Here is a 26,754-nt window from a genome sequence, read left to right as displayed (position 1 = left end):
CCTGAAGACACTTTACTTTGCACATGCTGTTCCCTCTGCCTGGAGTATTTTCCCCAGGACTCCAGCCCCACCAGCCGCTTCTCATCCTCAGGGTCGGGTCCACAAAGCCGCCTTGCGTGACAGCTCTGAGGTGGCCCTGCAGCCCAGGATTCTCTCCCTCAGCAGCACACACCTGAGATCGCCTCGCCTGTCACCTTTGTCTTCCTGGCTGAGCTCCACCTGGGCGAGGCCCCGCCTGTTCACTGCATGCAGGGCCATCCCAACCCCCTTCTCCCGCTTACTCCTCTACTAGAGAGGCTGAAAAACTAAACCCCAGAACTCCCACCTCCCTTGCAGACAGAGACAGTCTGGCTGAGGCGACGTGTCCAGAGGGTCCTTGGGAGGACCCCCCTGTGCGCCTCCCTCCTCCCTGCACTTTGGGGTGTGCGGCAGCCATCGCTAAGGCCGGCAGGGCGGTAATCGAGAGGCCTGGTTCCTGAACGGCCTCACCGAGCCACTGCACAGCCCCGGGCTGCCCGCCCTGGGACTGCTCGGAGGGGGTAGCAAATAAAGCCGTGTAGGTTTGCCAAGGTTCTCAGCCGGGACCCTTTGGACATGTGCAGCCGGATCATTCTTTGTCGTGGGGAACTGCACCGTGCATTGTGAGCGTGTGGCAGAATCCTTGGCCTCCGCCCACTCCCTGCCAGGACCACCACCCCTCTTCTCCCCCAAGTCGTGACAACCAAAAATGTCTTCAGACTTTGCCAAACATCCCCTGGGGGGCAACACCCGGCCACCTTTCCCCACCGCCAGTGAGAAGTGCCGGTTTAAGCTGCAGCTGAGCGAGGTGGCTGATAACCGTGCATCCGAGGCGCATTTCCAGGGGTGGCCCAGATCCTCCGCTCCCTCCCGCAGGGCAGGGCTCCGGGGAGGCGCTAGCTGTGGGGACACCCACCTGCCGGGCCCTGTCGGCCTTCAGGGCCTCCATGTCGCTCTGCAGCTGCTCCTTCTCTTTGATCAGCTCCTCGCTGAGGGTCTCCAAATCCTGGTTGCTCTGCTTCTCTCTCTCCAGCTGCATCTGTAACTTCTCGATCTGCGGAGCCCACAGACCCAGCCCGGTGCGGAAGTCAGTCTCGCCAGGTGAGCCACGTTTTGAAACGAAACCAAACCCTCTCAGCCCCACAGAGCACTTTAAAGGGCCTTTGCTCAAGGAAACCTCCCTGCAGGGTTCTGTGGGCCTCCTCGCCCCCTCGACCTTCTCCCCTAGCGAGGCCACCAGGCACCCATCTGCTGACAGCCCCCCAGCCTCCCTCTGCCTCTTCTACGTGCCGTGTGCTCCATTGCCCAGGTCTGCCACCGCAGGCACCTGGAGGAACCTCGCTCCTCCATCTCCCTGGCCTCCTCCCTGAGACTCCCTGTCTTAGTCTGTGACATCACCCAGCTGCTCGAGTGGTCCTCCCTTCTCTTCCACCTCCATGCACGTGTCTCACCATGCCTCGTCCTTCCTACCCATTCTGCACCCCCTTAATGCCCTCATCGCCTCTGTCCCAGGCCAGGCCACATGTCGTCCTGCCTGGACAGCTGCCCAGGGATCTCCCTGACACCAGGTTCCTTTGCTAGAATCCACCTGTACCCAACACTCCCAAAGAACAGGGCCTGAGAATCTGCCTTCAACGTAATCCTAGCAACCCTGGGCTTCTGGGTCAGGACCACCACTCTAAAACCATGGTTTTCAAGGGGAACGATCTGGGAAGCTCTGGAAAACCTCAGGCCAAGAGTTAAACCAGAACCTCCGGGGTTAGATCCAGAGATGCCCGGGTGTTTCAGACCTAAGCCAGCTCACAGCCTGGGCCATGCTCAGGGTGAGGTGGGAGAGCTGGGCTGGCTCCTGGGGTCCCGTGGGACTCAGCAGGGCCTGGTGGGCTCACTATGGACTGAGAGACGCTAGCTGGGTGGCTGAGGCTGGGAAGAGGAGCTCAGGATGGGCTGAGCTGGCCGAGGGGCAAAGAGGCCGGAATGTGACCCTCTGCTGGTGCTTAAGTGTTCCTCCGTCAATGCCGGGGGGCACCGTCGTGTCTTACTGTCCCTGACCTGGGCCAGGCATCGGGACAATAAGACGGTGCAACACGTACAGAGGATGAAAGAAGAACCACCCTGCCGGGTCAGGCCGGATTCCAGCCAGGCCCAGGGTGGGCTGAGCAGGACTGCTCTCGCCTGGGAACGGCGGCCCCTCCCTTCCCGCCCTCCCGACCCCCAGCCACCAGGGAGCCTCTGCCAAGACGTGGCCTCCCAAGGGCCACGCCAGGAGAGGGCTGGTGTCAGGCCATGGAGGCAGGAGGGTGGGACCCGAGGGACGGGGCGTAAGGAGTCATGCTGGGTGGGCAGAGGAGGGGCCACAGCAGACGGGCCAGGGCGGCCACACGCCAGAGAGCCACCCTTGCAGCCTGCTGGGAGGGGACCCACGACACCCCTGGGCCAGCGAGATCACACTGCAGGCTTTCCAGGGCGGGGCCCAGAGGACCCGCAGAGTTGGAAATTCTCGCCTTCCTAAAGGTCAATTCTTCTTTATCGTGACCACGGGTGGACTGCTATGTATGAAGTCATTTCCTGTGCTAGGCCTACGTGAACCTAAGAAACCAAGACGGTCTAGCACTTTCCCCACACTGCCCCGCATCAGAAGATGTGGCCCGAGATGCGGGTGTTTTCTGTTGTCCTATAAGGAGATGACAAACCACTTGGCGGCTAAAACGCTGCAAGGCACACGATGCTCCAAAGGGACCAGAGTGAGCAGCCCAGCAGGGGAGGTGCCAGGAGGGGAACCCGAGGGCCCAGCTCACAGAAGGGGGCGTGTCCCCCAGCTCACTCAGAGGCGAGGAAGCAGCAGAGCAGGACCAAGGGGACCCAGGAATCCTGCCTGCAGCTCACACTCCTCCCGCAGCCTGTGATGCCCCAGGACACGCCACCGCCAGGACTCCCGAGAAGGCTGGGAGAGACCCAGACATGCCTGTCCCACGTGGTGCTCAGCCAGTAGGAGGGTCTCGCCTCCTCCCTCAGCTGGAAGCTGCCAGCTGGCGTGTCCAGAGCCCACCATGCACCTGTGCCATCCTCGGTGTGGCCCAGGTGGATCTGATGTCCTCTGATCCTCTAGGCCACCCCCAGCCTCCCAATGGCCTGAGACTGAATTCGTGCATGAACGGGCAACCTCCAACTGCAGAACAGGACTGGCTGTACACGTGTCCGCTCTCCGGACGTCTAGGTTCCACTGTGCGACCAGGGAGACCCAGCAGCTGTCCTCAAAAGCAAATACGGTTCAGCTGGCTCTTCTTCCCCGTCCCGTAGACCAAGAGGAAGGGCTGAGCGTGGACTTGTTTTTACCACCAGCAACGCCCTAACATGCTCCTCAACGGTCTCACACACGCACACAGCTCTGCGTCTGGAATTCAGAACCCGCATCAGTGCTTCCTGTCCTTCCCTACTTGACGCCTGTCAGCAGCGCACGGCTGTCTCCATCGAGCGCTTACTCTGCGCCGGCCCCTCACATACACTGGCTCCCGCCACGCTCACGCGCCCGTTAGGTAACGTGACACGGGACGAAATGCACACCTGGTCTCTGCCCACCTTCCTGCCACGAGCTCCTAAAACCTTCAGAATCTCCAAAGTGGCAAGTGTCTTTCGTGTATGCTAGTGAGATGTCCGGGGCTGGGGTTTCCTGGACAGCCTCAGGAGGGGGGCTGGTGGCCAGGGGAACCAACCACGTGATCAGAGGGTTGGCACTTTCAGCCCCACCCCCAGCCCAGGGAGGAGAGAGGGACTAGAAGTGGAGTTAGCCACTAGTGGTCAGTGACTAATCAACCGTGCCCATATACAGAAGCCCAAAGGACAAGGTCGGAGAGCTTCCAGGTTGACAACCTAGGCTTGGACCAGCACCTCAAGTGGGGGGAGGGAGGGGGGCAGTCTTATGTGACTGAGCCCTCAACCTGTGGGGTCTGCGCTAACTCCAGGTGGACAGCGTCAGAAGTGAGCGAAATCAGAGGACACCTGGTTGGTGTCCACTGAGAACCGGAGAATTGCTTGGCGGGGAAAAGCCACACATCTGGCGTCAGAAGCGAAGCACCGAGAGCAGAGACGTGGAAGAGAAAAAGGTTTTCTTTCCACAGGTAGGCAGGTGGGTATGCCGCCAACCCCACCTCACAGGAGAAGTCACGTGTCTAGCCGAAGCGGGGACAGCCATGCTGCCTCTGACGCTCCTCAGGTGTCACGTGTGCCCCTCTGTTATAAGTGTCACTACACCTGGATGCCGCACTGTCCCAGTGGTGTGTCCTCCCCAATGCCCCAGTGCCCTGCCCGGCCACCTTCCGGCCTGTCTGTCCCAGACAAGGACCGTGGCGGGCGGGCGGGCGTCCCAGGCCTCCGTGCCTCCGCCGCCCCGGGCAGGCCGCGGTTACCTTCTTGCTGAGCTGCTGGTTCTCCTTCTCCAGCTCCCCGCACTTGAGGCTGCTCTCTTCCAGCGACAGGGACGCGTCCCGCAGCCCCTGGATGGTGCTCTGCAGGCTCTGGTTCTCCTTCTCCAGCTTGAGGATGCGGCTGGAGGCGCACTCGTTCAGCTCGAACACGAACGACTTCCTGGAGGCTGGAGCGCAGAGGCCGGTCAGGGCCTGGCGACCTCGGCTGCCACTCTCTGCCCCTGCGCCCAGGACCTGAGGGGCTGGGGAGGGGCTCCCCCGGGGCAGCCAGGCCCCCCTGTGCCCCTCCACTCCCACCTCACACGGTGCTGCTGCTGTCAGTGCCCCAGGGCCCCTCAGCGGCACAGCTGGCGGCTGCCGGGGGCAACCCGGAGCTCAGGACAAAGCAGGCTCCAGCTGAGGTGCCAGTGCAAGAGTTCAAAGGCTGCAGCACTGACAGGAACCACTTGTTTACCAGGCTGCCCACCTGTCTAACTCAAGGGTCTCGGAGGCTAACAGGTGACGTTTGCCGTGCTTGCTCAGAGCAGTGGGCGTCGGGGCTGCTCGGCGGGGAGGGGCACAAGACCTGACCAGTCGCGTCAGCCGCGGGTGACAGGAAGCTACGCTAGCACCCACGCCTAGCACCTGCCAGCCTGAGTGAGAGCCTTTGCACAGAGATACCTTTTTGTGATTTCATAATTTTACTGGAGAAAAGTGACACAGCACATATGCAAATTGCTCAAAGAATATTAAGCGAAATGAAAGATCAGCTCAAGACAGAAAAAGGCAGGTGTCTACTCTGCTTTGAAGTGGCTCTGATGCAAATGAGGATGGGAGTTCTCGGCCCCCTCCTGCACAAGCAGGAGGTAAATCACAGGTCTTCTTTGGGAGGGAAAGAAAAATGTTTGGGAAGAGCCCTAAAGAGGGATCAGGCTGTTCCAGCCCCCACCTTTCCCATCATTGCACACAACTCATGTCCTGCAGCCTCACCACCTGGTGCCACTAAGGCAGCGAACCCCACCCCAGCCTCTCACTCAGGGCCCCGGGGCTGTGGGAAGCAGAGGGTGACGGCTCTCACGGCACACACACCAATGTGGAAACAGAATGTGTGTGCTCAGGTGCTCATAAGGACTGAAAGGCGTCTGTCTCCCCCTCTGCGTTTCCATCCTCTACCAAGGGAGACAGCACAGACACCCAACAGGCCAGGACATTCTAAAGACCCAAAGCAACAGCAGGCAGGGCGGCAGTGGAGGGGACGGTGTGTCCATGGCCCTGACCCGGGCCCAGCGCCGATTCACACATACACAATACACGCACTGGACATACAAGGTCACCTGGAGGGCTTCGTCCCGACTGCACTGCAACTAAAATTAACTTAATCTAAAATGCCTAACCTAAAATAAAACCCCACTAATTCAGAACCCGTCACCATTTTGGACAGTTCCTCTGCAGCATTTGTGAAAAAATATTTTTTTATTATGGTGGAATCTATGTAAAATTTACCATTTTAACCATCTTTAAGTGCACAGATCTGGGCATTAGATACATTCACATTGTCCTACAACCATCACCACCAGCCAGCTCTTTTTATCCTCCCAACCTGAAGCTTTGCACCCACAGAGAACAATTTTTAAGGTTCCACAAGTGAAACAAGGGAATTGATTATAAACCTTGTTTCCTCTTCTATAAAAGTCAGTGAAGACTATTATGCTGACACAACAGTTTATTACTGAGACAACCAATAGTTCTTCACCGGGGCTTCTCTCATCAGCACCCCTGGAGTATAAACAGAGTAACTAGCTGTTTTAAACACACTGCCACACTAGAAAAACAAAAAATCTTTCCCTGGGGCCATGGTGTTTTATTACAAACATAGAATAAAAATTTCAAAAACGAAATGATTCTAATGAAAATTTTGTGTTTTTTTTTTTATTGTTTTCTGTGCATGAGTTATATGCAACTCATGTGGCGCTAGAATCAATTTTTACACTGCACCCCAACTGAGTTGTATGTGACTCACAACACACTTATTGAGTTTGTTTTGGAGAACTGAATCTTCATATGCTTCATGAGGCCCTGGGCTCAAAACTAGCGTGAGTTAAATACAATTCACGTGACAGTTAACGTGTTAATAAGGCAGCAGCAATAAGGACAGCTGCCCCCAGTTTGAGCTGAAATTTAAAGAGGTTTAGTACTTGCCCTCGATCACCCAGCTAACTAGGGGAGGAGCCAGGACTTTAAGTCAGGTCTTTTGACTCAAAAGTGTATTCAGCCTTTGCTTGCATGACTTCATCATTCAAGCCAACATTTATCAACTCCTAGCTAGGTACTAGGAGTTGAGAACACTTAAGAATAAATCTTGGTCATCGACCTTCAAGAGTCACAAGTTATCCTGAATAGTCTGAATCGGTGAGGCAAGAACATTGATCAGGGACAGGCCCTGGCAGCCTGCGCCACCTCTCGGCTCCACCAGGGGGCAGCGGACCCCCACGGACTTGGACTTCCAGAAGCAGGGAGTGAAGGGTCCCAGCCCTGTGCAGGCCCCTCAGGCCTGCCCCATGCACAGGTACCAAAGCACGGGCAGAACTAACTTCCTACACACATTAACAGTTTAACTGATTCTAGCTTCGGAAGTGATAGGAGCCCTTGAAAAGAAGAAATATTCAGCTGCTTTCAATAACCTTCCCAACATGCTTAGGAATGTTTTGCAGAATTTTAAAAAGCCACCCCTTAAACAAGCCTAAAGCCCTATCACACTCTACAGTCCCAAGTAAATATGAACTTGCATTATCAGGTGCATGGGACTGGTGAGCGTGTGCTATTTTCAAACACAGGAACTGGCTTATTGTTGGCCAGGCGCTGAGGCTTCCTGCTCAAGGGCTGACTGCTGCCCCGCCCTCCCTTCCCACAACCCACACCTCGCCTCGGGGCAGCGGGCAGCAGAGCAAGTCCAGGCGGGAGAGGAAGAGGCCTAGCAGATCAGCCCAGAACCTGGGTCTCAGGAGCAGCAGCCACTTAGCACCCCCACCCAGGGGGCAAAGAGCAGGCTGCATCCATCCTGCCCAATTATGCAAATGAGCAGAGGCAGTAATGCCCAGGGTACATTTATAGTGGGGATTAGTGACCACTGGGGACGGCTCCTGCCATTCGGGGCTCTCAGCCATCCACAGACGGCCTAAGATGTCCTCTGGGTGTCAGCAGGCTATAATGTGGGAGCTCCTGGAAGTGTCCATATGGGAACTGGGAAACCCGGCCACACTTAATTTGTGTTTAACATCCTGACATCAAGGCTGCCAGACCCCTCGTGTCTCCCTTGGGGAGAACTGTAATGAAACAGTTTCAAATGGCACTTGAAGGAAATCACATTTACTTGAGGTGAAATGGATGGGCTGACGGGGAGGGTTCAGAGCCAAGGGCTCAGCCTCCCGGAGGAGGAGGTGGCCACGGCCAGGCTGGTCCCAGGCACCGGGCACTACCCACCGTCTGACAGGTCTGCATTCTTGGACAGCTGCTCCAGCTCCCAGCCGAGGTGGGCAGATTCGTTCATGCTCTGCTTCTGCGCAATCTCGAGGACCATGTTTTCTTCCAGCAGCTCCTCAATTCGTTTCTTATCTGTGTCCCGGTCCTAGGGCAGGAAGAGGGGAGGAGTGAGGATGCAGCCGGGGGAACCTTCTGGAAAAGCCCCAGCCCTTTGCATCTACCATGACTCCATGCACCTGCTCACCTCCAAAGAAACAGGACTCTGGCACAGGGCCCACCCCACTGTGAGAGGCACAGCCACTAAAAGATACCTGACCTGACTACCTAGCTTGTAAAGAGAGACAGGAGGTCCCTAATTGAATGCTGTCTGAACAAAGTGACACACTGCACAGGGCTTTAATGCAAGCACTACGGTGACAGGCAGTTCGTGGCTCTAGAGCAGACCTCGAAAGAGGCTAAAGAATCATGGCTCTATCCACACCATAAACGCCAGCAAAGACCCTTCTTGCATAAGACACACATGTACGGTCACCCTTACAGAAGAGCAATACAGAAGTCAAATGCTGTTTTGTGGGTGTTAAGTGCTGCCCCCCTCCAGCCCACGGATCTCAGCAAGCCACTCCCCACAGTCAGTACATTACTGGCAACAAACCCAGTAGCTACAATAGCAGAGAGGGGCGTGGCATAAACCTGAAACCGCCCCAATCTGTGTTAAGCGGGTGACCACCCAGCCTGCAGTACCAGTTCCAGGTCGTGAAGTTTAGATTTCAGCTGCAGGTTCTCCTTCTCCAGCTCGTGGACTTTGTCGCCCCGAGTGCGGGCAGCAGTCAGCTGCTCCTCCAGCATGGCCTTGGTTTCAATTAAAATGATGTTATCTTCTCTGAGCTCCTGGTTAGCAAAAACATACGAGAACCGTCAGATAAAGGCACCTGGGTCATTACAACAGAACTCTTAAAAAAACCGGAGCTCTTGCAGGCATCTAGATTCAAGCAAGCTAGAGATAAGCCGGTAACTAAGAGGCAGGAAGTTCTGTCCCCACTTTTCTTATCATCTTCACCTTTTTTCATTAGGCAAGCACAGATAGACTTTCTCTGCTGTAAGAAAGAAAGATCCATGAATCAAGAAAATATCTAAATTTGGGAAGGCAACCCTTCCCGAACGTCTGCTGTAGCTCACGTGCTACAGGCTCTGGTGCTGCAGGCTCTGACATAACGTCATTGGACAGACAAGTGGGCGCTGCTGACACACACCCGCTGAGCCCCGGTTTCCTTAACGAGGAAGGGGCAGGGCTGAGTCTAGTCCTCTCGATTCAACATTCATCCCACCGATCAGGGTCCTGGGGGGAAAATGGCTATTTAGACAAGCTTTCATTCAATACACAGTTCCTATTTGAATACTTTACGAACATACTCTTGGAAAAGCAAAAGTTCTTGGCCGTTTCCTAGAAATGGGGAGTCTTAAGAGAGTTGAACTGCAGTGTAGCAAAGCGAACAAATTCTAGCCCTGCACGTGTGCACGGGTTGGGGGTCCGCCAGATTCTGATTTTTGTCTCAGGCAGCGGCGAAGAGGTCAGGGTGTGCCCCACGTGGCTGCTGCCCCCTTGTCGAGGGCCGTCCTGGTTTTTCTTACCTGTTGAGCCTTTCCAAGCACCACTCGGTATGCTGGAGGGACTTGATTTCCCCCAAATGCCTTCGCAGTCTACACCGAGCCCACCCTGGGAACCTGCCTGCTTTGTCCAGTGGGCAGAGCTTTCTGAGGTTTGTCCTGCTCACAGATTACCGCGGGAGCTAGGCTGGGAGGTTCTACTCTGTGCTCACCTTCCTATGTGGGCCAGAATCCAGGATTCTTGGTGGAGGGGAACCCAAAGGCTTTCCAGTCAGTGGACACGGCTTTGATCAAAGCCTGGCAGCCGGCGAAGGGCTGGCCATTAAAACTCTGGATTCACCCATGTGCCTTCCCTCTGGCCGTCCCTAGTGGAGACCATGGCTACTCTGTGGCTGGCCCTGCACTCAGCGATCCACATCTGTCCACGTCACTCACTCCTCACAGCAGCCCTCAGAGGGAGGCAGGGACAGTCCTCCCCTGCAGATGAAGGACTAACTCAGGAAAACTTAGGAACGAGCTCAAAGTGACAAACCTGGTGAGGGGCAACGCTGGGGCTTGAACTTGGGCTCCAGACTGTGGTCTCTCCACCGCCCTCAGCTCCCTAAATAACCATCCTCAAGGGGCTCATGTGTGTAAGAGAGGCACAGACTGCTACTAATGACATTAGCCAAAGCACGACAAGGGATTTCAAGTGGAAAGTAGACCCAGCCTCCCCTCTCTGGTTGCTGCCCCCACTGTTCCCACCCAGCATTCGGGAAGGGTCTGCCCACCAGCACTCCCCAGGATCACTACTCTTAGGCCCTGAGCAGCCACTGTGCAGGCTGCCCCTTCATCCTCACAACCAACTCCTATTCAGCCTTCAAGACCCAGCCTGAGTTGCCCCCTCTGAGAAGTGCTTGGGAATGTACTCCATCCCACCTGCTGAGTCAGGTGTTTGGGCTCCCAGCATTCCCTGGGTCCGCTCTGAACAACAGCTGGCTGGTCTGTCCTCCCGCCCAGACTGGGAACCCCTCGGGGCAGGACTGTCCCTGATTCTGCTCCCTTGAGCCTCACATAAGTGTCCGATAACACTAGTTGGCCAAATCATGCCTGTAGGGTGGAGTCAAAGGTGGCACATAGGGTGGGCCTTGAGGGACTGGGAGACTTGACAGGCAGGAAGGGACGAAGGTGCCAGGAATGGAAGACAGCCTGGAACAGAATGATTCCCAACTACTATTCAAATAGACCTCGATCTTTGGGCAGTTTCAACCACCACTGTGTATTAGGCAACAGAAATATATCTAAACTTGCCTTGCACACCCCCCACTACCGCACAGTGAGAAACTGGACCCGGAAGGGGCTGTGCCCCATCCCCTAGAGCCAGCCCAGGGCTCCAGCAGGGGGCCGGTGCAGAGGCATGAGAAGCCTGATGCCACACCTCTGGGCGGCTGCCCAAGGCCAGCGTGCCCCACCACGGCCCGACCCCAACTGAACCGGGAGGCTATTTAAAGGCCTGACCCAGCCCAGCAAACAGCTGAAGGGGCCACATTTATGAAGCCACAGGCCAGACCTGAGGGCTGGTCCACAAGTGTCTTGAGAGCTCCAGTTGTAATCTGCCCCTGTGACTCGGACTGGTGACTCGCCACGTGGGCTAACCGATTCCCAGGTCTGCTCTGAACTTGAGCCTGGGACCTCTCAACCGCGGGTTCCTCTTTTCCAATACGGGCATGGAAACAGGGTGACATGGGCCTAGAAGACGCTCAATAAATGCTCCCTGCACAGCACCCGAGAGCCATAAACTCACCAGCTGCCATCATCACCACCGGTTCGATCAGCACCGCCAATGGGGCACCCACTGTGTTAGCACAGACCTGCCCGTCTCTAAACGTCACCTGATTTGGGAGCGTGGGGACTGAACCCTAAACCAAGCGTGAGGTCTGCCCTGCTCCCCTTCTCAGTGCGCCTAACCTTTTCAAAACTCTTTACAAGTGATAAAGAAACAAAGACAGACAAAAAGTCCCAAGTTGGAACAGAGGGTCTCCTTGTATTCAAGGTGCCCTTAGTCAAGTCCCCACATTTTAACGTTTCCTGCTTACGACACGATGTCTCAGTTCCGACGTGAACTTCTGAGGGCTGGGCCCCTCCTCACTCCTCCATGACCCCCCGGGACAGCGGCAGCCCATCACCCCTCCCACGAGCACCTCCATTGCCCCACTCCCCTGCACCCCCTTTGTGTCCTGCCTCCTGGTGAAGGCCGAGGCCACGGCCACTCCCTGGCGGGCAGTCGAGGTCCTGGAGGCGGACAGCCGCATTCCAATCCCGGGTCCACCCACTCGGCAACTGCGGCCCTGGGCAAGTTATTAATTAATCTTCCGTTTCCTCATCTGAAAAGATGAAAGGAACTAACAGAGGCTCCTAAACCTCACAGGGCCACCGAGAGGCTCAAACGCGATGACGCAGTTAGAGCTTGTCACCGTCACCAGCAGGTGCAAAAAGCTTCTTAAACGCACAGCCATCTCTGCTCAGGGAAACCTGACTGCGCACACACTCTGGGCCACACTGGGGGTGTGTAAAGGCCCAGATGGCAAATATTTTCAGCTCTGCAGGTCGTAAGCCTCTGTCACAGCTACTCAACCCCTCGGGGGGAACACGACAGCCGCCAGAGGTGATGAATGGGTATTAGCTGGCGGTGGCCGGATCTGGCCCAGGGACTATACTCCGCTGACCCGAGCTGGGCAGTGTGCGGGGCACAGAGGACTCAAGGTCAGCAAGGCACAGACCCTGCCCTGCAAAGCTCCTGCTGTGGTGGGGAAACAGGAAAGGACATCACCACAGCGCTGGAAACCCCGAGGCGGCGGCTGGAGGGCGCAGTCTGCAGAGCCCAACACCCCCAGTCCCGGCCCTGGGCCCCGCCCCCGAGGCTGGCAGGTGAGCCAGGAGGAGGAGAGGGGCTGGGCCAAGGAAGCACCTGCGCGTGGGGGACCAGACAGGGACGAGGGGCAGACGAGGGTGCAAGGTGGAGTTTCCCCGAGAGCGGTGCAGAGGCAGCAGGACAGGGGGTGAGAGCCAGGAGACCGAGGAGTGGGCACAATGGCCAGCCGGAGTCTCTGGGGGGGAGGGCATGCGTTCCGTGGGCAGACTCTGGAGTAACAGGAGCAAGGCCAGCGAGGCGCGGCACGCACTCTCCAAATCCCCGCCACTGGGCGGGTGGCGCCGTGCTGGGCGCACCTGAGCCTGGCACAGCAACGGTGGGGTGGGGGAGAGAGAGAATCGGGTGGCCCTGTGCCCCGGCTTGGGCGCCCGAGTGAGTGGACGGTGACCCCAGTCCAGACAGTGACACAGGCCAGTTTGGAGGGAGACAGTGAAGCTGGATGTGCTGACCCCTCGACCCCTCTGACCACCCAGATGGACTGAGGCCTGCAGGGCAGGACAGACCCGGATGGAAGGGAAGGGAAGGGGGTGGGAGGCAGGTGGGCCAGGCATGGCGGCCACCGGAGGAGGGGCTGGGATGCAGGGGGGTGGCCCAAGGGGGGCAGCTTAAGGGCGTGCAAGGGCATGGTTAGAGTCGGGGCAACCGGGAGTGAGGAGGGCGGCGCCCCGGAAGGAAGCAGCTGGGCCCCAGCCAGGGCGGGCTGGGGTGCTGAGAGGCGCTGGCCGGGCCTGGCAAGCACGTCATGAGCGCCCTCCACTTAAGAGTGGTCCCCGCGAGTGGAGGTGCAGTGGCAGAGGGGCCACGGCTCACACTCTTGTCCCCCTCCCCAAAGGGCAGCCCAGGAACCCGCAGCTCCAAGAGAGTAAGAGAAAGCGGGAAGGTTCTTGTTTGTTTGTTTTAGGGCAACGATGGAAGAGTCCCCAGGATCCTAAGGCACCTAAGGAAAGTCGCCAAGCGTGTCCTGAGCACCCCTCCTACTGGGGAGGACCGGCTCTCTGCAGGAGCCCAGGGAGCGGGTGGGAGACCCTGCCTGGGGAACAGAGGGGGCCGAAGGAGTGCAAGGAGCTGGGGCCCCATCTCCCCGCCCTGTGGCAGGATAGAGCAGCCATTGGGCAAACTCCCTCCCCCTTCCTGATCCTGGGCACCCCCGGTGTTATCTCAGGGGTGTGACTTTGGATTAGGGGGCAGAGTGTGTGTGTGTGTGTGTGTGTGTGTAAGAGAGAGAGAGAGAGACACTGACTGACCCAGACCCTCTGGGACTGATCATCAACCCAGCTCCTAACTGGCTTGTGCCAGGCCAACACCCAGCCCATCCCTCGGACCGCCCCTCACTGCAAAGATCTGCTCCCGGGGCGCCCCCTCCTCTCTGGGGCTCCCTGTGGAGAGGGGCTTACTGGGAGGAGCTTGTTGCAAGCATGCTCCCATGCTACAGGATGCCACGGCGTGAGGGTCTCAGAGATGCCCAGACCACCGCCTCCTTTTAGGAGCAAGCCCTGCCCAACACCCGGCAAGCTGGTGTCGCAGCTAGGACTGTGCCTGGCTGGGTCTCTGCCTCTCGGGCTGTTTATTTTGAAGCAAGCACGGCCCAGAGAGCAGCGAATCCCACACGGGCAGAGAAAGGCCGGGTCCGCTCTGCTCACGATGCACACAGCAACTACATGTCTGCCCTTTGCCCGCTGCAGAAACTTTCAGCCGGTCACAAAATACAGGAACAGAGAACCTTCCAGGCAATTTCTTTCTGCCTCCATCCTCCTCGCACGTGGCCCTGACAGCGCTGCCCGGGACTGCTGTTTGCACAGGGAAGTCCGGGACCACCCCACGCCGCCCCCACACTTCCTCCTGGGCCCAGGGATGCCTCCTCCGCTCTCCTTTTTGTTGTTTCAACCCTTATGTAAACCAGACTAGAAGCCACAAAAAAAGCTGCCAGACGTTTAAAAACAAACCGTGCAAATCGCATCCCATGTTTTTCTAACCAAAATTAACCTGCCCTCACTCTGAAGCCGCGGCCCATGATCTTTTCCTCCCACGTGGCAGGAACCGTTCTTTGCTGAAGGGCACTGATGTGTTTTCAGGGTTAGACCGGGCGGCCTCCCGGGGAGGGCCCGGCCACCTGTCGCTCCCTCTGTACCTGGAAGAGCATCACACACGTGGCAGGTGCTCACGGACTGGAGAAGGCACGAACGCAACCACCACGCTCCTCTCTGCTCTCCTGCTGCCATGCCAACAGCACCGTTTTCAATCCCAAGGAGACAAAAAAACTCAGGATTCCCCCTCCCCCCGCACCCACCCCCAGACTGGACGTCTTTCATCTGCAGAGCGACGAGTGGAACCATTCCCACGCGCCTCGTGCGTGCCGGGCCCCTGGCATGCCGGCACGTCACAGAGTCCTCGCCCGCAAGGCTCCAGGTCCACAGAGGAAGCCTCTGGCCACACTCCACCCACAGACGAGCCCCTCTCCGGAGGGAAGCCGGCAGTAAAGTCTGGATTGGGGACAGGGAAGGCGGAGTACTTTGTCCATCTGCAGCCTGGTCCTCCAGCTTGGGAGGGCAGAAGAATCCAGGAAGTAAAAAGGGAGAGACGCGTGCAGTCGTGTCCACATTTACATTCCGATGACAGCCACTGCGTAGGTGCAAATCTTCTGGCCACACCATAAAAATACACTGAATAAAAACATACCTTCCTGCTAATATTTTAATGGCACGGATCTGAGTCCTCTTAGAGACACTGGTTCTTTATGTCTCATCTTAAACTGAGCATTAAGGGAGTGCAGTATTTTAATGTAACTCTGCCAACACTTTGATCTAGAAGCCCGTTGCCATTTTTGTCTTCTACGAAATTTCTGTGCAGAGAAAGAGGCAGGATTACGTTTCTTCCAAACAGATGGAGTTGGTGTAGTGTATTCTTGGCTATCAAAATACTCGTAGAGCTTTGGGGTTTTGAACTGGTAAACACGCGTGGTGTGTGAGAAAGCACGACGCACATGGCACGATCACAGTCACGTAGCACTGGGTGCTGTGCACGCACAGGGGACCAGGAGGGACACGTCCAACTGTCAACCGCCTGCCACTGTGGATGACTCTGCTCTTCGCTTCCTGTCTTTTTCAGTTTCCTAGAATGAACGTATTAACTCTTGAAAAATAAGGATAACTGTAAAACCTCTGCAGGGGAGGGAGGATCGCCCAGGAGAGCCTGCGGAATGCAGATTCCCAGGGCCCACTCCTGAGGGTCCCCAGGGTGCTTGTCAACAGACACCCTCAGCTGAGTCTGATGTAGACGCAGACCGTGTCTGGAGAAGTAAAGATCGAAGACTTATGGGAAGCTGTTGCACAGCTTTAAACCACTAGTATTTCTAACTATTTCACAATCAAACTGGTATGGTTAACCAGGGTTGAGCTTATTCAAAATGGTTAATGTCCTGCTGTCCTTTTTACTTGGATCAGCCCTTCCACCACCAGTATTTTATTGTGAAAAATATAAGATTTACTGAAAAGTTGAAATAACACTTTATCACACACTCATACACATACCACCTAGATAATTCTACGATTTAACATCTTTGCTACATTTGCTTTATCGTGTACCTATCCATCCATCTAATCCCCCTGTCCATTTAATTTTTATTTTCTGTATGTGTACACCTCACACTGGGGTCTTTTTAATCTAAAGTTTTTAGCCGGGCATGGTGGTGCATGCCTGTAGTCCCAGCTACTCGGGAGGCTGAGGCAGGAGGATCGCTTGAGCCCAGGAGTTTGAGGTTGCTGTGAGCTAGGCTGACGCCACGGCACTCACTCTAGCCTGGGCAACAAGTGAGACTCTGTCTCAAAAAATAAAAAAATAAAAAAAATAAAGTTTTATCACCTGCAGGCCGACCTCAATTCACAAATGCATTTTTTCCCCCAGGGCACTGCTTGCTTTTAATTGCATAGAAATTATTCTTAAGGAATCTCACAGCAAATCCCTTGGAAATGTGCATCACTGTATCCTGAAAAATATGGACGTGCATATCAAGCTGGGTGCACTTATTTAATGAAACACACACATGGCCCATCAAAGTCACACGTGCATTAAGGCCGGGACTGACTGTACTGAGGTGTGGGGCTCACCTCAGTCCCTGGCTCTCATCTCAAAGCAACCTGTTCCCCAGATCTCTGAGCTGCATTCTCCATTACCTTCACCACATACCCGAGTGCTCAGGTAGCGCTCAGGTAGGCGGGCTGGCTGGGGAGGTCTGCGCTCCCGCACCTGCAGGTATTTGAGAAGGCAGGGCCTCCACCGCAGCACAGCAACCACCGGCCCCGCAAATGCAGCAAATGCAGGGCTGCCAGCAGCCAACCCCAGGTACAAGTCGCCCAGCAAGTGTTTCTCTAACACCTCCCACGGGCGGCCAGGGACTCTTCTGGATGCTGAGAACATACCTGTGAGTAGCACAAAGCAAACTCCTGTCCCAGGGGTTCTAGTCGAGTGGGATTCCGGGAAGCAGAACGCTGGGCTCATGTGCCAGGCAGACCTGGGTCCACGTGGCCCGAGTGAGCTTCCGAAATACACACCGCAGCAACCCCTTGTGAAGACGCAGGTGCATGAGGCTGGCGCACACTGCACACCTTCCGTGACTGGGCCCTGCCACCCGGACAGCCCCGCTTCTCACCGCTCACCCTGGACACAGGTGTCCTCCCGCATGACGCTTTCTCAGGCTTCTAGGTCTTCGCTTCTCCCTCTGTGTGGCTCTCCCTGTTTGGTTAACTCCTCCCTGCCATTTTAGGTGTCACTTTCAACACCGCCTCCCCAGGAACGCCTTCCCCACCCACCCCCAGTGGGGCCCCTAGCACACTTGGGGAGGGCAGAAGAATCCAGGAAGTAAAAAGGGAGAGGTGCGTGCAGTCGTGTCCACATTTACATTCCGATGACAGCCACTGCGTAGGTGCAAATCTTCTGGCCACACTATAAAAATACACTGAATAAAAACATACCTTCCTGCTAATATTTTAATGGCACGGATCTGAGTCCTCTTAGAAACACTGGTGCTTTATGTCTCATTTTAAACTGAGCATTAAGGGAGTGCAGTATTTTAATGTAACTCTGCCAACACTTTGATCTAGAAGCCCGTTGCCATTCTTGTCTTCTACGAAAGACACTTTACGGTGCCGGGTTACAGCCTGGGCCTGCCTGCCTCTCTCACCAGACTGCAAGCCTGGGAGCTCAGCCCCTGCCCCTTCCCTTACTGCACCCATGCTGCTCAGTTACTGTCACTGCATGAGGGAGACAATGTCACTCATACACAGAAAGGTTTGGAGCCTGAGAGAGGGACAAGGGAGGGAATCACAAATCATTCTAAGCATCCTGTAGGGACAGAAGACAGTCTGCAAGGCTACTGCAACTACTTCAATCCAAGGATGAGTGTCCGCCAGTGTATAACTGAGTCCTGACACTGTGTCATCAGAGAAGAGTCCAACTCACTCCTTTCCACGTTGGCCTGGCCTCCACTGACCAGGCCCCGTTCGCCCCCTGCCTTGGCTGCTCCGCATCTGCAAACCCCCGTGGGTCACTACCGGCCCCTGAGCAAACGTCTCACGTGGACAGACACGACTTCTCTTTCTTTTCGTGATTAATACAATGAATACAAAATTGAAGGCATCATTACCCTCATGGCAACTTTTCACTACGAAAATTATTAATCAATATGACAGATGTTGCTATCACTACACAGAGGCGTGAAATCCGAGAACACGAACAAGGGGTCCTCACGCCGCACCTCTCTCATAGTCCTGCTGCGGGAGCTCGGCCACGCACACGGGGAGATGCGTGTGCATGGCTGGGCGAGGCCGGGAAGGAACGTGGAGACTGGACCCTGAGACCACCTGCCACCACAGGACAGAGGGTCGGGTCGGGTGAGACGTGGGCGCTACATCCATTCAGGACCCTGTTTGGGGCTGCATAATGTCCCCACGGAGCCGAAGGAGCTTGTGCGTGGCAGTCCCTGGCCCTCCCAACTGGGGCATCGCTAACAGGTGAGGACGACGGTGCGGGACCTGCCTCGTCCTAGAGCCCACCTGTGCTGGGATTTGTGCCTCTCACAGTCAACAGAGCCAGCGGGTCATTTCCAGACAAACCGAGAACCGGCCTCCCCACCTGCCCCTTGCTCAGGCCCAGGCTGCCTTTGCGAGGCATCAGGGGCACCTTCTCGGTGAAGGTAACGTGAGTCACCCTGTCACTCACAGTCCTCAGCGGATGCTCCCCAAGTGAGGCTGAGGAACAAACGGGCTCTGGGCCACAGCCACCTCCAGCCCACCTCGCCTGGCCCAGGGACTCCAGGGTCCAGTGACAGCACGAGAGCACGTCAAGTGCCTCAGCCAACAGCCGTCCCCGAGCAAGGCTGCCGCACGCACCACATAGCCATCTCACGGGGCAACTCCGGGCTCCCCTGATCTGAATCCAGTCACCTAAGCAGCCTCCTGGCTGGTAATCAGAGAGTTGGGGTCCTCTCTTAGCATCGAGCAAGTCCGCTAACACGGGCTGGCATTCTGCACCCACCCAGCTCGAGTCTCCTAAGCGGAACAAGTTTTTTCAGGCCATCAGACCACTTCCAAATCCCTTGTATGGACAATGGGGACACAATTCCCAAAACCTCAGAAAAGAGGGTCCCGGATGCCACTGCTGGCGTGAAGCCATCAGGGCAGGTGGTCAATGCATCAGTCACCTCACCTGGGTCTGGGTCTCTGTTTACCTTTGACCCCTCCACCCACACGGACCCATAACCTGGATATGATGTAAAGTAACACCTGTCAGAGCAGCTTCCACCTGGTGGTCACCGTGGGACCTGCCCAAACCTCTCTACAGGGGCTGCACCACTTTCATCTTTAAAACCTCATAGAGGCCGGGCGCGGTGGCTCACACCTGTAATCCTAGCACTCTGGGAGGCCTAGAGGGGAGGATTGCTCGAGGTCAGGAGTTCGAAACCAGCCTGAGCAAGAGTGAGACCCCATCTCTACCATAAATAGAAAGAAATTAATTGACCAACTTATATATAGATATAAATTAGCCGGGCATGGTGGCACATGCCTGTAGTCCCAGCTACTCGGGAGGCTGAGGCAGGAGGATCACTTGAGCCTAGGAGTTTGAGGTTGCTGTGAGCTAGGCTGATGGCACGGCACTCACTCTAGCCTGGGCAACAGAGTGAGACTCTGTCTCAAAAATAAATAAATAAAAATAAAAACCAGCCGGGCGCGGTGGCTCACGCCTGTAATCCTAGCTCTTGGGAGGCTGAGGCGGGCGGATTGCTCAAGGTCAGGAGTTCAAAACCAGCCTGAGCAAGAGCGAGACCCCGTCTCTACTATAAATACAAAGAAATTAATTGGCCAACTGATATATATATAAAAAAATTAGCCGGGCATGGTGGCGCATGCCTGTAGTCCCAGCTACTTGGGAGGCTGAGGCAGAAGGATTGCTTGAGCCTAGGAGTTTGAGGTTGCTGTGAGCTAGGCTGACGCCATGGCACTCACTCTAGCCTGGGCAACAAAGCGAGACTCTGTCTCAAAAAAAAAAACAATAAAAATAAAAATAAAAATAAAAACCTCACAGAGCAGTATTGTTCCTATTTTGTAGATGAGGAACCTGAGTCCTAAAAATTAGCCACAGCCATCGCAAGAAACCTTTAAAACCAAAAAAAGACACATGGGAATGTAAGGTCATCGCTGTGGCACAGGTGGGAGAAGGAAAACCGTAAAAGGAAGAACCCCGCCCTCCACCAAGCGGGCACCCCCCACCCACCTGACGCCACGGACAGAGGTGGGGGGGCCTGGGAAGTCCAGGCGGGCTGGGGTGCCAGACTCTGGCTTGGCCCCCAAAGCTCCCGAGGGCAGGCCGGTGTGAACCTGCTCCCGATCCGGCACCCTCGCCTGGCTGCGGCGCGGCGCCTACCTCCATGCGAGCCTTGTAGAAGTCCACGTCGTGCAGCTTCTCCTTGCAGCGCGCCAGCTCCATCTCCAGCCTCTCCACGCGGTTCGCCTTCTCCCTCAGGGAGTCCAGCTCGTCCCGATAGGCGCGAGCCGACCGGGCGTCCGCCGCCAGCTGGATGTTCTGGAAGGAGAGAGAAGGCAGGGGTACCTAGCTTAGGGCACCCCTCTGCGGGGGAAGAGAGGCCACGCCGCTAACACGTGGAGTCTCCAGGACGGCCGAGCACGAGCCAGCTCCTGGTGGCCTCAGGGCTACGTGTGCGTGCCACCACGGGGGTCTCCGCACACCATCGCCAGGAAACGGGCATCCCCACGGTCATCCCCACGGCAGTGCTCTCGGGCGGCTCTGCTGGAAGTGCCGACGTTGCATTGCTGACCCTCCAGGCCACATCCCCGGGCACCCGGGACTGCCGGCCCTGCCACCCCTGGGCGCAGGCTCGCGCCTTCCGCTCACCTCCTGCTTCACTTTCTGCAGCTCCAGCACCAGCTGGTCCACCTCGTGTCTGGTGTCCACAAGCTGCTCCGTCTTCTCCTCCCTGCAAGAACAATCAGGAGGAAGAGCGTGGGAGGAGCTTCCTGGGCAAGCCCTCGGGAGCGGGCTCCCACTTCCCTAGACTGCAGCGGGGAGAGGAAGGGACCCGGCCTCGGGTGGCGGGGAGGAGATCCGCTTACGGAGTCTTCAAAAATGTTCCCAAAAGTTTTTCTCTTTTTTACGTTTTCAGCACCTGCCCTCAAACTACGTCCGCCTGGGTTTCCCTCTGAGTGCTCGGGGCAGGTATGGCGACCCCAGCCGCAGCCACACCACTCTCAGGTGGGCGGCATGCGCCTGCTGATGTGGACGGCAGGCGGGTGGGTGGCTCGTGACTGGCCCGGTGACATCCATCAGCTGCAGGAAGCTTGGGAGAACCGGCTCACCAGATGGGGTGAGGTGTCTCCTCCCTCCAGCCAAGGAAACACACCAGAGTGTGGTCATTCCAGTCCCCAAATGGACTAGACCAGTGTGTCAGCAGATTACTTTGTAGACGATCTATAATGTGTGGGCTGGCAAGAGCCCTAAAGACCGGGAAGAACCCTCCCTCCCGGTGCAGGCCCGAGGAGGGGAGGTAACAGGTCTATGGTCGCAGAGTGAGCTCAGAGCAGACCACGGCTGACTCCGGGGCCCACGTCAGAGCTGTCCCATCGGCAGCACCATGTGTGTGCGGATGGCATGTTGCAACGTGTTGGCGACACACAAGTGGGAGGAGCAGCTGGGGACTCACAGCTCCTGCCTGACGCGCCGCAGCCTGGCCTTGGTGTCGGCCAGCTCCACGGACAGGTGCTGCTTGTCCTCACTGGAGAGGCTGCTGGTGGGGCTGGGGGTGGAGTCCGCGCTGGAGGACTTGGCGGGGCTGGGGGGGTGCTGCGCCTGCAGGTAGTCCCGCTCCTGGGTCAGGTCCACGATCAGCTGCAGGCGGGCAGGAAGGGGACAGAGGAGAATGAAAGGGGGTAACCAGTGTGCGCCTGGCCGAGCTCAAAGTGGGTGGAAAAAACACCAGAGGACAAGAGAGGATGTCAGCTGAGACTAGGAAACCAGGAGGGAGGCAGAAGGGTGATGCAAATTTTTAAAAAGACGAGAAATATTTAGTGGGGCAAAAGGGGAGTGTGTAAATGGAGGACCCTGAGCTTGGCGTTCTGATCTCCTCTGTCCTCCCCCAGGTGTCTCTGCGGTGACTGTTTACTGTAGAAGCCACAGCCGGGGAAAGTGCCCATGTCCCACCCCCCACACAAGAACTGAACCAGCAGGACCGGGAGGCACCCAGCCCGAGACAGAGAAAGGAGAGCGGCGGGCCCCCTGCACCCCAGGCCCAAGCCCCGCCCCACCTGCCCGGAGCGCCTGGCCCCGCACACGCACCTCCGTGCACTCATCCCGCTGGTCGATGAGCCTCCGGAGATGAAGCACCATGTTCCTAGAGAGGGCCTCCAGCTCCTCCGGGGCCACGTCGGGCAGCTCCAGCCACTGCAGGTCGAACACGTTCTCCTGGTTGTGGGTCACCTGTGGGCACACACGGTCCAGCACTGCAGAGGCTCCCGAGAGCGCCCACCTGCCCACAGCCACGTGGCGGTGGCCCAGGAGGAGGTGGGCACCCGCTTCCCTCGAGCACTGCAAACGGCGTCTCATTCCACCAACACCATCGATCGCTTAGGGACACATTTTCTGTGGCAAGGAGAAGGGTTCCCTAAGCAAGGGCAGCCAACTCTTCAGCTAAGTACCACTAACACAAACCACTTCTGCTTTCAGAACTGGTTCAAAGAGGACACTGATTTTTTTTTTTTTTAAGTACCAGAAAGCACTTCTTACAATCATTCCCCTAAAAGATCCTGAGATAAGGTATCTTCATTGGAGCTATGTCTATTTACAACACACAGAAGGGTAAGCCTCAGAGTGGGAGGACGAGGAAGGGGTTTGTTATTGCTTAAAATAAAATCTAATACAGAGCAAAAATATTAAGAATCTTATGTCATGCTGGGCAGCATGGTGGCACGTGCCTATGGTCCCAGCTACTCTGGAGGCTGAGGCAGGAGGATCACTTGAGCCTAGGAGTTTGGGGTGCAGAGAGCCATGACGGGGCCACTGCACTCAGGCTGGGTGACAGAGTGAGACCCTCATCTCCAAAAAAAAAGAAAAAAAAAAAAACCTTACATCAGAATGTTGGTACTCAGCAATCTTGGGGTTTCTTGGGGAACTATTCAGAATCTAAAACCATTTTCAGAGGAAGGTATATCTCATTCCCAAAGGCCATAGAAGATGGTCTGGTTGAGTTCGTTTCCCTGGGCAGGAGCCCACAGCCCTGTCCACACGGAGCAGCCTCCCGACTGGCCTTGCTGACCTGGCCTTCTCAGAGTCCAGACCCCAGATACGGCAGAGGATCTCCGCAAGCTCCTAGCCACGTTTTTGCAAGAGAAACATTATAGTTCTCAGGCCTCAGTGGGGGGAAACAAAAACAAAGAAACCAGGACAATCTATTCAGTGAAACCCACCAAAAGAGTCCTTAAATTATCAGAGCAGTAAATGCAGGCAGTGAATGGCTTTAAAAAAGAAAAAAAAAAAGGCAAACTCAAAAAATATTAAAAGACAAGGCCCGTCAACAGGACCCTTTAGTACCTCAAAAGACATCCCCTTCACACCTCTCTCCACCTTAAAAGGACAAGTTTAGATACAGCTGATCTCTGAGAATTAGGAGAAATCTTGTCCCAGGGCACAGGGTGCCCTAAAGGCATGAGATTTGGAGGCGCCCCAGGCCCATCCTCTGATGTCTCGGGGCCTCCTTAATGTGTGTGGCTGGGCTTCAGGGGCTCAACCTGGCTGCACCACGGTCACCTGCGGAGCTTATAATTAAAGCCTCCTGCCCCTCCCCCCTCTGGCTCAGTGTGTTGCTCATGGGGCCTGGACACCTGAGCTTTACAAAAGCACCCAGGAAATTCAGGAGCCCGGTCCCCACTGCCACCCACTGAATCTGACAATCACGTAGGACTCGAGGTGATGTACTTAAAAAAAAAAAAAAAAAAAAAAGGAATTCTGCCAGCCGGGCAGGAAAGACAGCGAATAGCAAGAACTGTCTGGTCTCTTGCTCTAGGTAGATACACTTTCAAAACACAGAGACACGCAGGGAAACTGAAAGGCAGAATGTTTGTCAGGCTGACAGGTGGCCAGTGATGGCTGTGAATGCTTACTATTAATATGATTCTGACTTCCCCTGACACTGGCGTCAGTGGACCCCCCTACCACCCACAACAAGCCACATCTGCCTCCTGCTTTGGATCCCGGCTCAGCACTCCCTAGCCCACAGTGCCCGGCCAGCCGGGGAAGCCTGTCAGCCAACCGAAGCCCATCACGATGTGACAAGGGGAGTTCAGTGCTCAGCTGCCACTGCCAGTTACACACCAGCTCCTATGTGCTCACGTCATTTCATGCATTTATGTCATCTGTCCAATTAGACTGAATGCTGCACCCATATCCCCTAAGATAATTAAAGCATGCAACATTTATTTTGGAGGTCAGGGCAGGACACTTGCAGGTAGGCGCCTGCCCCACTGGGGAGCCAGTTTTCAGCTGAGACCACCTCTGCCAATGTCATTGGTGGTGGCTCCTCCTCTGCCACCCCCATGACCTGAGCTTGGGCTGGGCCGGGTCCCCCAAGGCAGCTCTTCTGGGACTCTCCGGTTTTGATTCCCAAGTGGTGGCAGCTTGTTTCCTTGCCATGTCAATGACAGAAGCAGAGAATCTCTATAAAGATCAACCGTTCAAAGCTGGGTGACATTTGCCAGAATACATTTTCAGGGCCTGTAAATCAAATTCTGAGCCTAAATCACTTGACAGCTCTTAAAAATAGTCTGAGTCCATATTAGGTAAGAAGAAGGAGGCAAAAGACGACTTGATTGAGGTGTTATTTTTTTAATTTTTTTGTTTCTACCCCCATTTTATTTTAGCTGGCTGATTGATGGCTACCTTTCCAAATAGAATCGATGTGTCTGAAACCTACAGTTAGCAAAACCGTTAATGGGTGATGTAGTCTTTCAACTTTTCCACCCGGGGAGGGGTTCTGCCCGCCAGCTGCCGCGGGGGCAGCAGTCCACGCCAGGCCGCACACCTACCTCCTGGATGTGGGCCACGATCCCAGCCTGCGTCTCGATGTCCAGCTGTTTGATTCTCTCAATAAACTCCTCTTTCCTCTCACACTGCGGAGGGTCACATGTGTTAATGGAGGCATTTTTCAAGCGAGGGTAAACCTGAGGCCGCCACAGCCACAGAAATATAGTTTCAAAATGAACCACCCTTACCCGGCTTTCTCCTTTACAACCCAGAATACTTTCGACCTCCCACCAGCCCGGATACGGTGTTGCCAGGACCACCCACGTCAGAATCACCTGGGGAGCTTGTTTCCAGAAAGCCCATCCCTGAGCCCCCTCCCAGATGGAAAACACCGGAGTGGGACACACAGCTCCTCCTTTTAAACAAGCTCTCCAGATGATCCCTGAACATGCAGAGAGGGAGGACGCCTGGTTTAGGCCAGCGGGTGGCAAACCGCATCTGCAAAGGGCCGAGTGGTAAGTATTTCAGACGTCGCAGGCCGTCTGATCTCCGTCACAGCCACTCAACGCTGCTGTCGTAATGACAAAGCGGCCACAGACCGCGCGTGAAGGAAGGCACGCGGCTGTGTTCCAATAAAACTTTATTTACAAATATAGGCGCCAACAAAAACAGGCGGCAGGTCCAATCTGGCCCACGGGCTGTAGGTTGCAGATCCTTGATCTTTAGGTTCCTCTACTGGGGCCGATCTGCTCATGGTGCCTTGGTAGTAGACACATCTGCCACCTAAGATGATGGCCCCTGTCTCCTAGGAACCCAGCAGCCTCCTGTCACACAGGACTGAAGGGAGCATCACTCCCACCTGAGCTAAGGGCTTGTTTCCCCCCCCACAGATCCAGACACGAGACGGCTAAGGGGGCTCGTCTGCGGCCCGCGCAATGCCCACCTGGACGGCGCAGCCCAGCACCAGCAGCAGCACCTTCTTAATCTCCTCCATGCTCTTCCCTGCAGCAAGAGAGCAACAGACTTAATTAATCCCAGCTATTTACATAATTTCACCATTGACACACATTTGCTCTAGGGGAAAAAAATTATTTGGTAAACTAAAAAAAACAAACCCACCTCTCTACCCAGTGACAGCCATTCAGTGTACACACTCCATCTATTTTCTACCTATGCATTTATTTACATTTTTAACCAAAAGAGAATTCTGCACATGACTATTTGAAGCCCCCTTCCATGCAAATATATGGTTAATACCTCGTCATAATTAAGGACCCTTAAATCAGCATCCCTTTTTAGCGTGTACGGTAAGCAAAGTGCAACAGGAGAGAACAACCCCCACAAGAAATACGGAGTCGGGTCTAAAACGAGGCTGTGTACAACCTCACCCTTTTCATTATGCAAAATTCCGAACAGACGATAAACCCCACGTACTCAGCTTCATGTTATCAACATTCTGCACATCTATCTTCCTCCTCCTTTTCCCCATTTGATACGTTTCATTGCTTGGGTGCAGTATTCTAAAGCGAATTCCAGAAAACACACAGACGTCATTTTTGATGGTTGCACACTTACTCTGTACCAAGGCCACTAACTTATTCAACCAATCCCCTTCCAGAGGTTTGATTTTTCCATATCTCAGTCTAAACAATGCTACAAAGAACATCTTGGTGGCGAATCTTTATGCATATCCTTACTTCCTTGGGGTAAACTCATCTTTCAAGCTTTTCATATCTCAAACTGCCCTGCAGACAGGTTTTAGCACTTTACCCTGTGAAACAGGTGCTAAGCCCCATTTTCCTACCCTGACCAACACCT

General features: G+C 55.5%; 1 protein-coding gene across 2 annotated transcripts in view; it reads right to left on the bottom strand.

Moving 5' to 3' along the window:
* The window catches only part of CCDC88C (coiled-coil and HOOK domain protein 88C), a 130,776-nt gene that overhangs the window by 34,484 nt on the left and 69,538 nt on the right, over positions 1-26,754 (bottom strand). For both annotated transcript variants that reach the window (XM_012773929.2, XM_012773932.2), the window contains exons 5-14: positions 25,880-25,938; positions 24,999-25,082; positions 22,258-22,398; positions 21,626-21,810; positions 20,821-20,902; positions 20,332-20,490; positions 8,643-8,789; positions 7,902-8,046; positions 4,425-4,609; positions 935-1,072 (exon numbers count right to left, since the gene is read on the bottom strand). In XM_012773929.2, coding sequence (XP_012629383.2) covers positions 935-1,072; positions 4,425-4,609; positions 7,902-8,046; positions 8,643-8,789; positions 20,332-20,490; positions 20,821-20,902; positions 21,626-21,810; positions 22,258-22,398; positions 24,999-25,082; positions 25,880-25,938 — 1,325 coding nt within the window. The remainder of the gene's footprint in view (positions 1-934; positions 1,073-4,424; positions 4,610-7,901; positions 8,047-8,642; positions 8,790-20,331; positions 20,491-20,820; positions 20,903-21,625; positions 21,811-22,257; positions 22,399-24,998; positions 25,083-25,879; positions 25,939-26,754) is intronic.

This window comes from Microcebus murinus, chromosome 6 (assembly GCF_040939455.1).
Source record: "Microcebus murinus isolate Inina chromosome 6, M.murinus_Inina_mat1.0, whole genome shotgun sequence".
Lineage (NCBI taxonomy): Eukaryota > Metazoa > Chordata > Mammalia > Primates > Cheirogaleidae > Microcebus > Microcebus murinus.
Note: the sequence above shows the minus strand (reverse complement) of the source record. Positions and strands in the feature narration are given on the sequence as shown.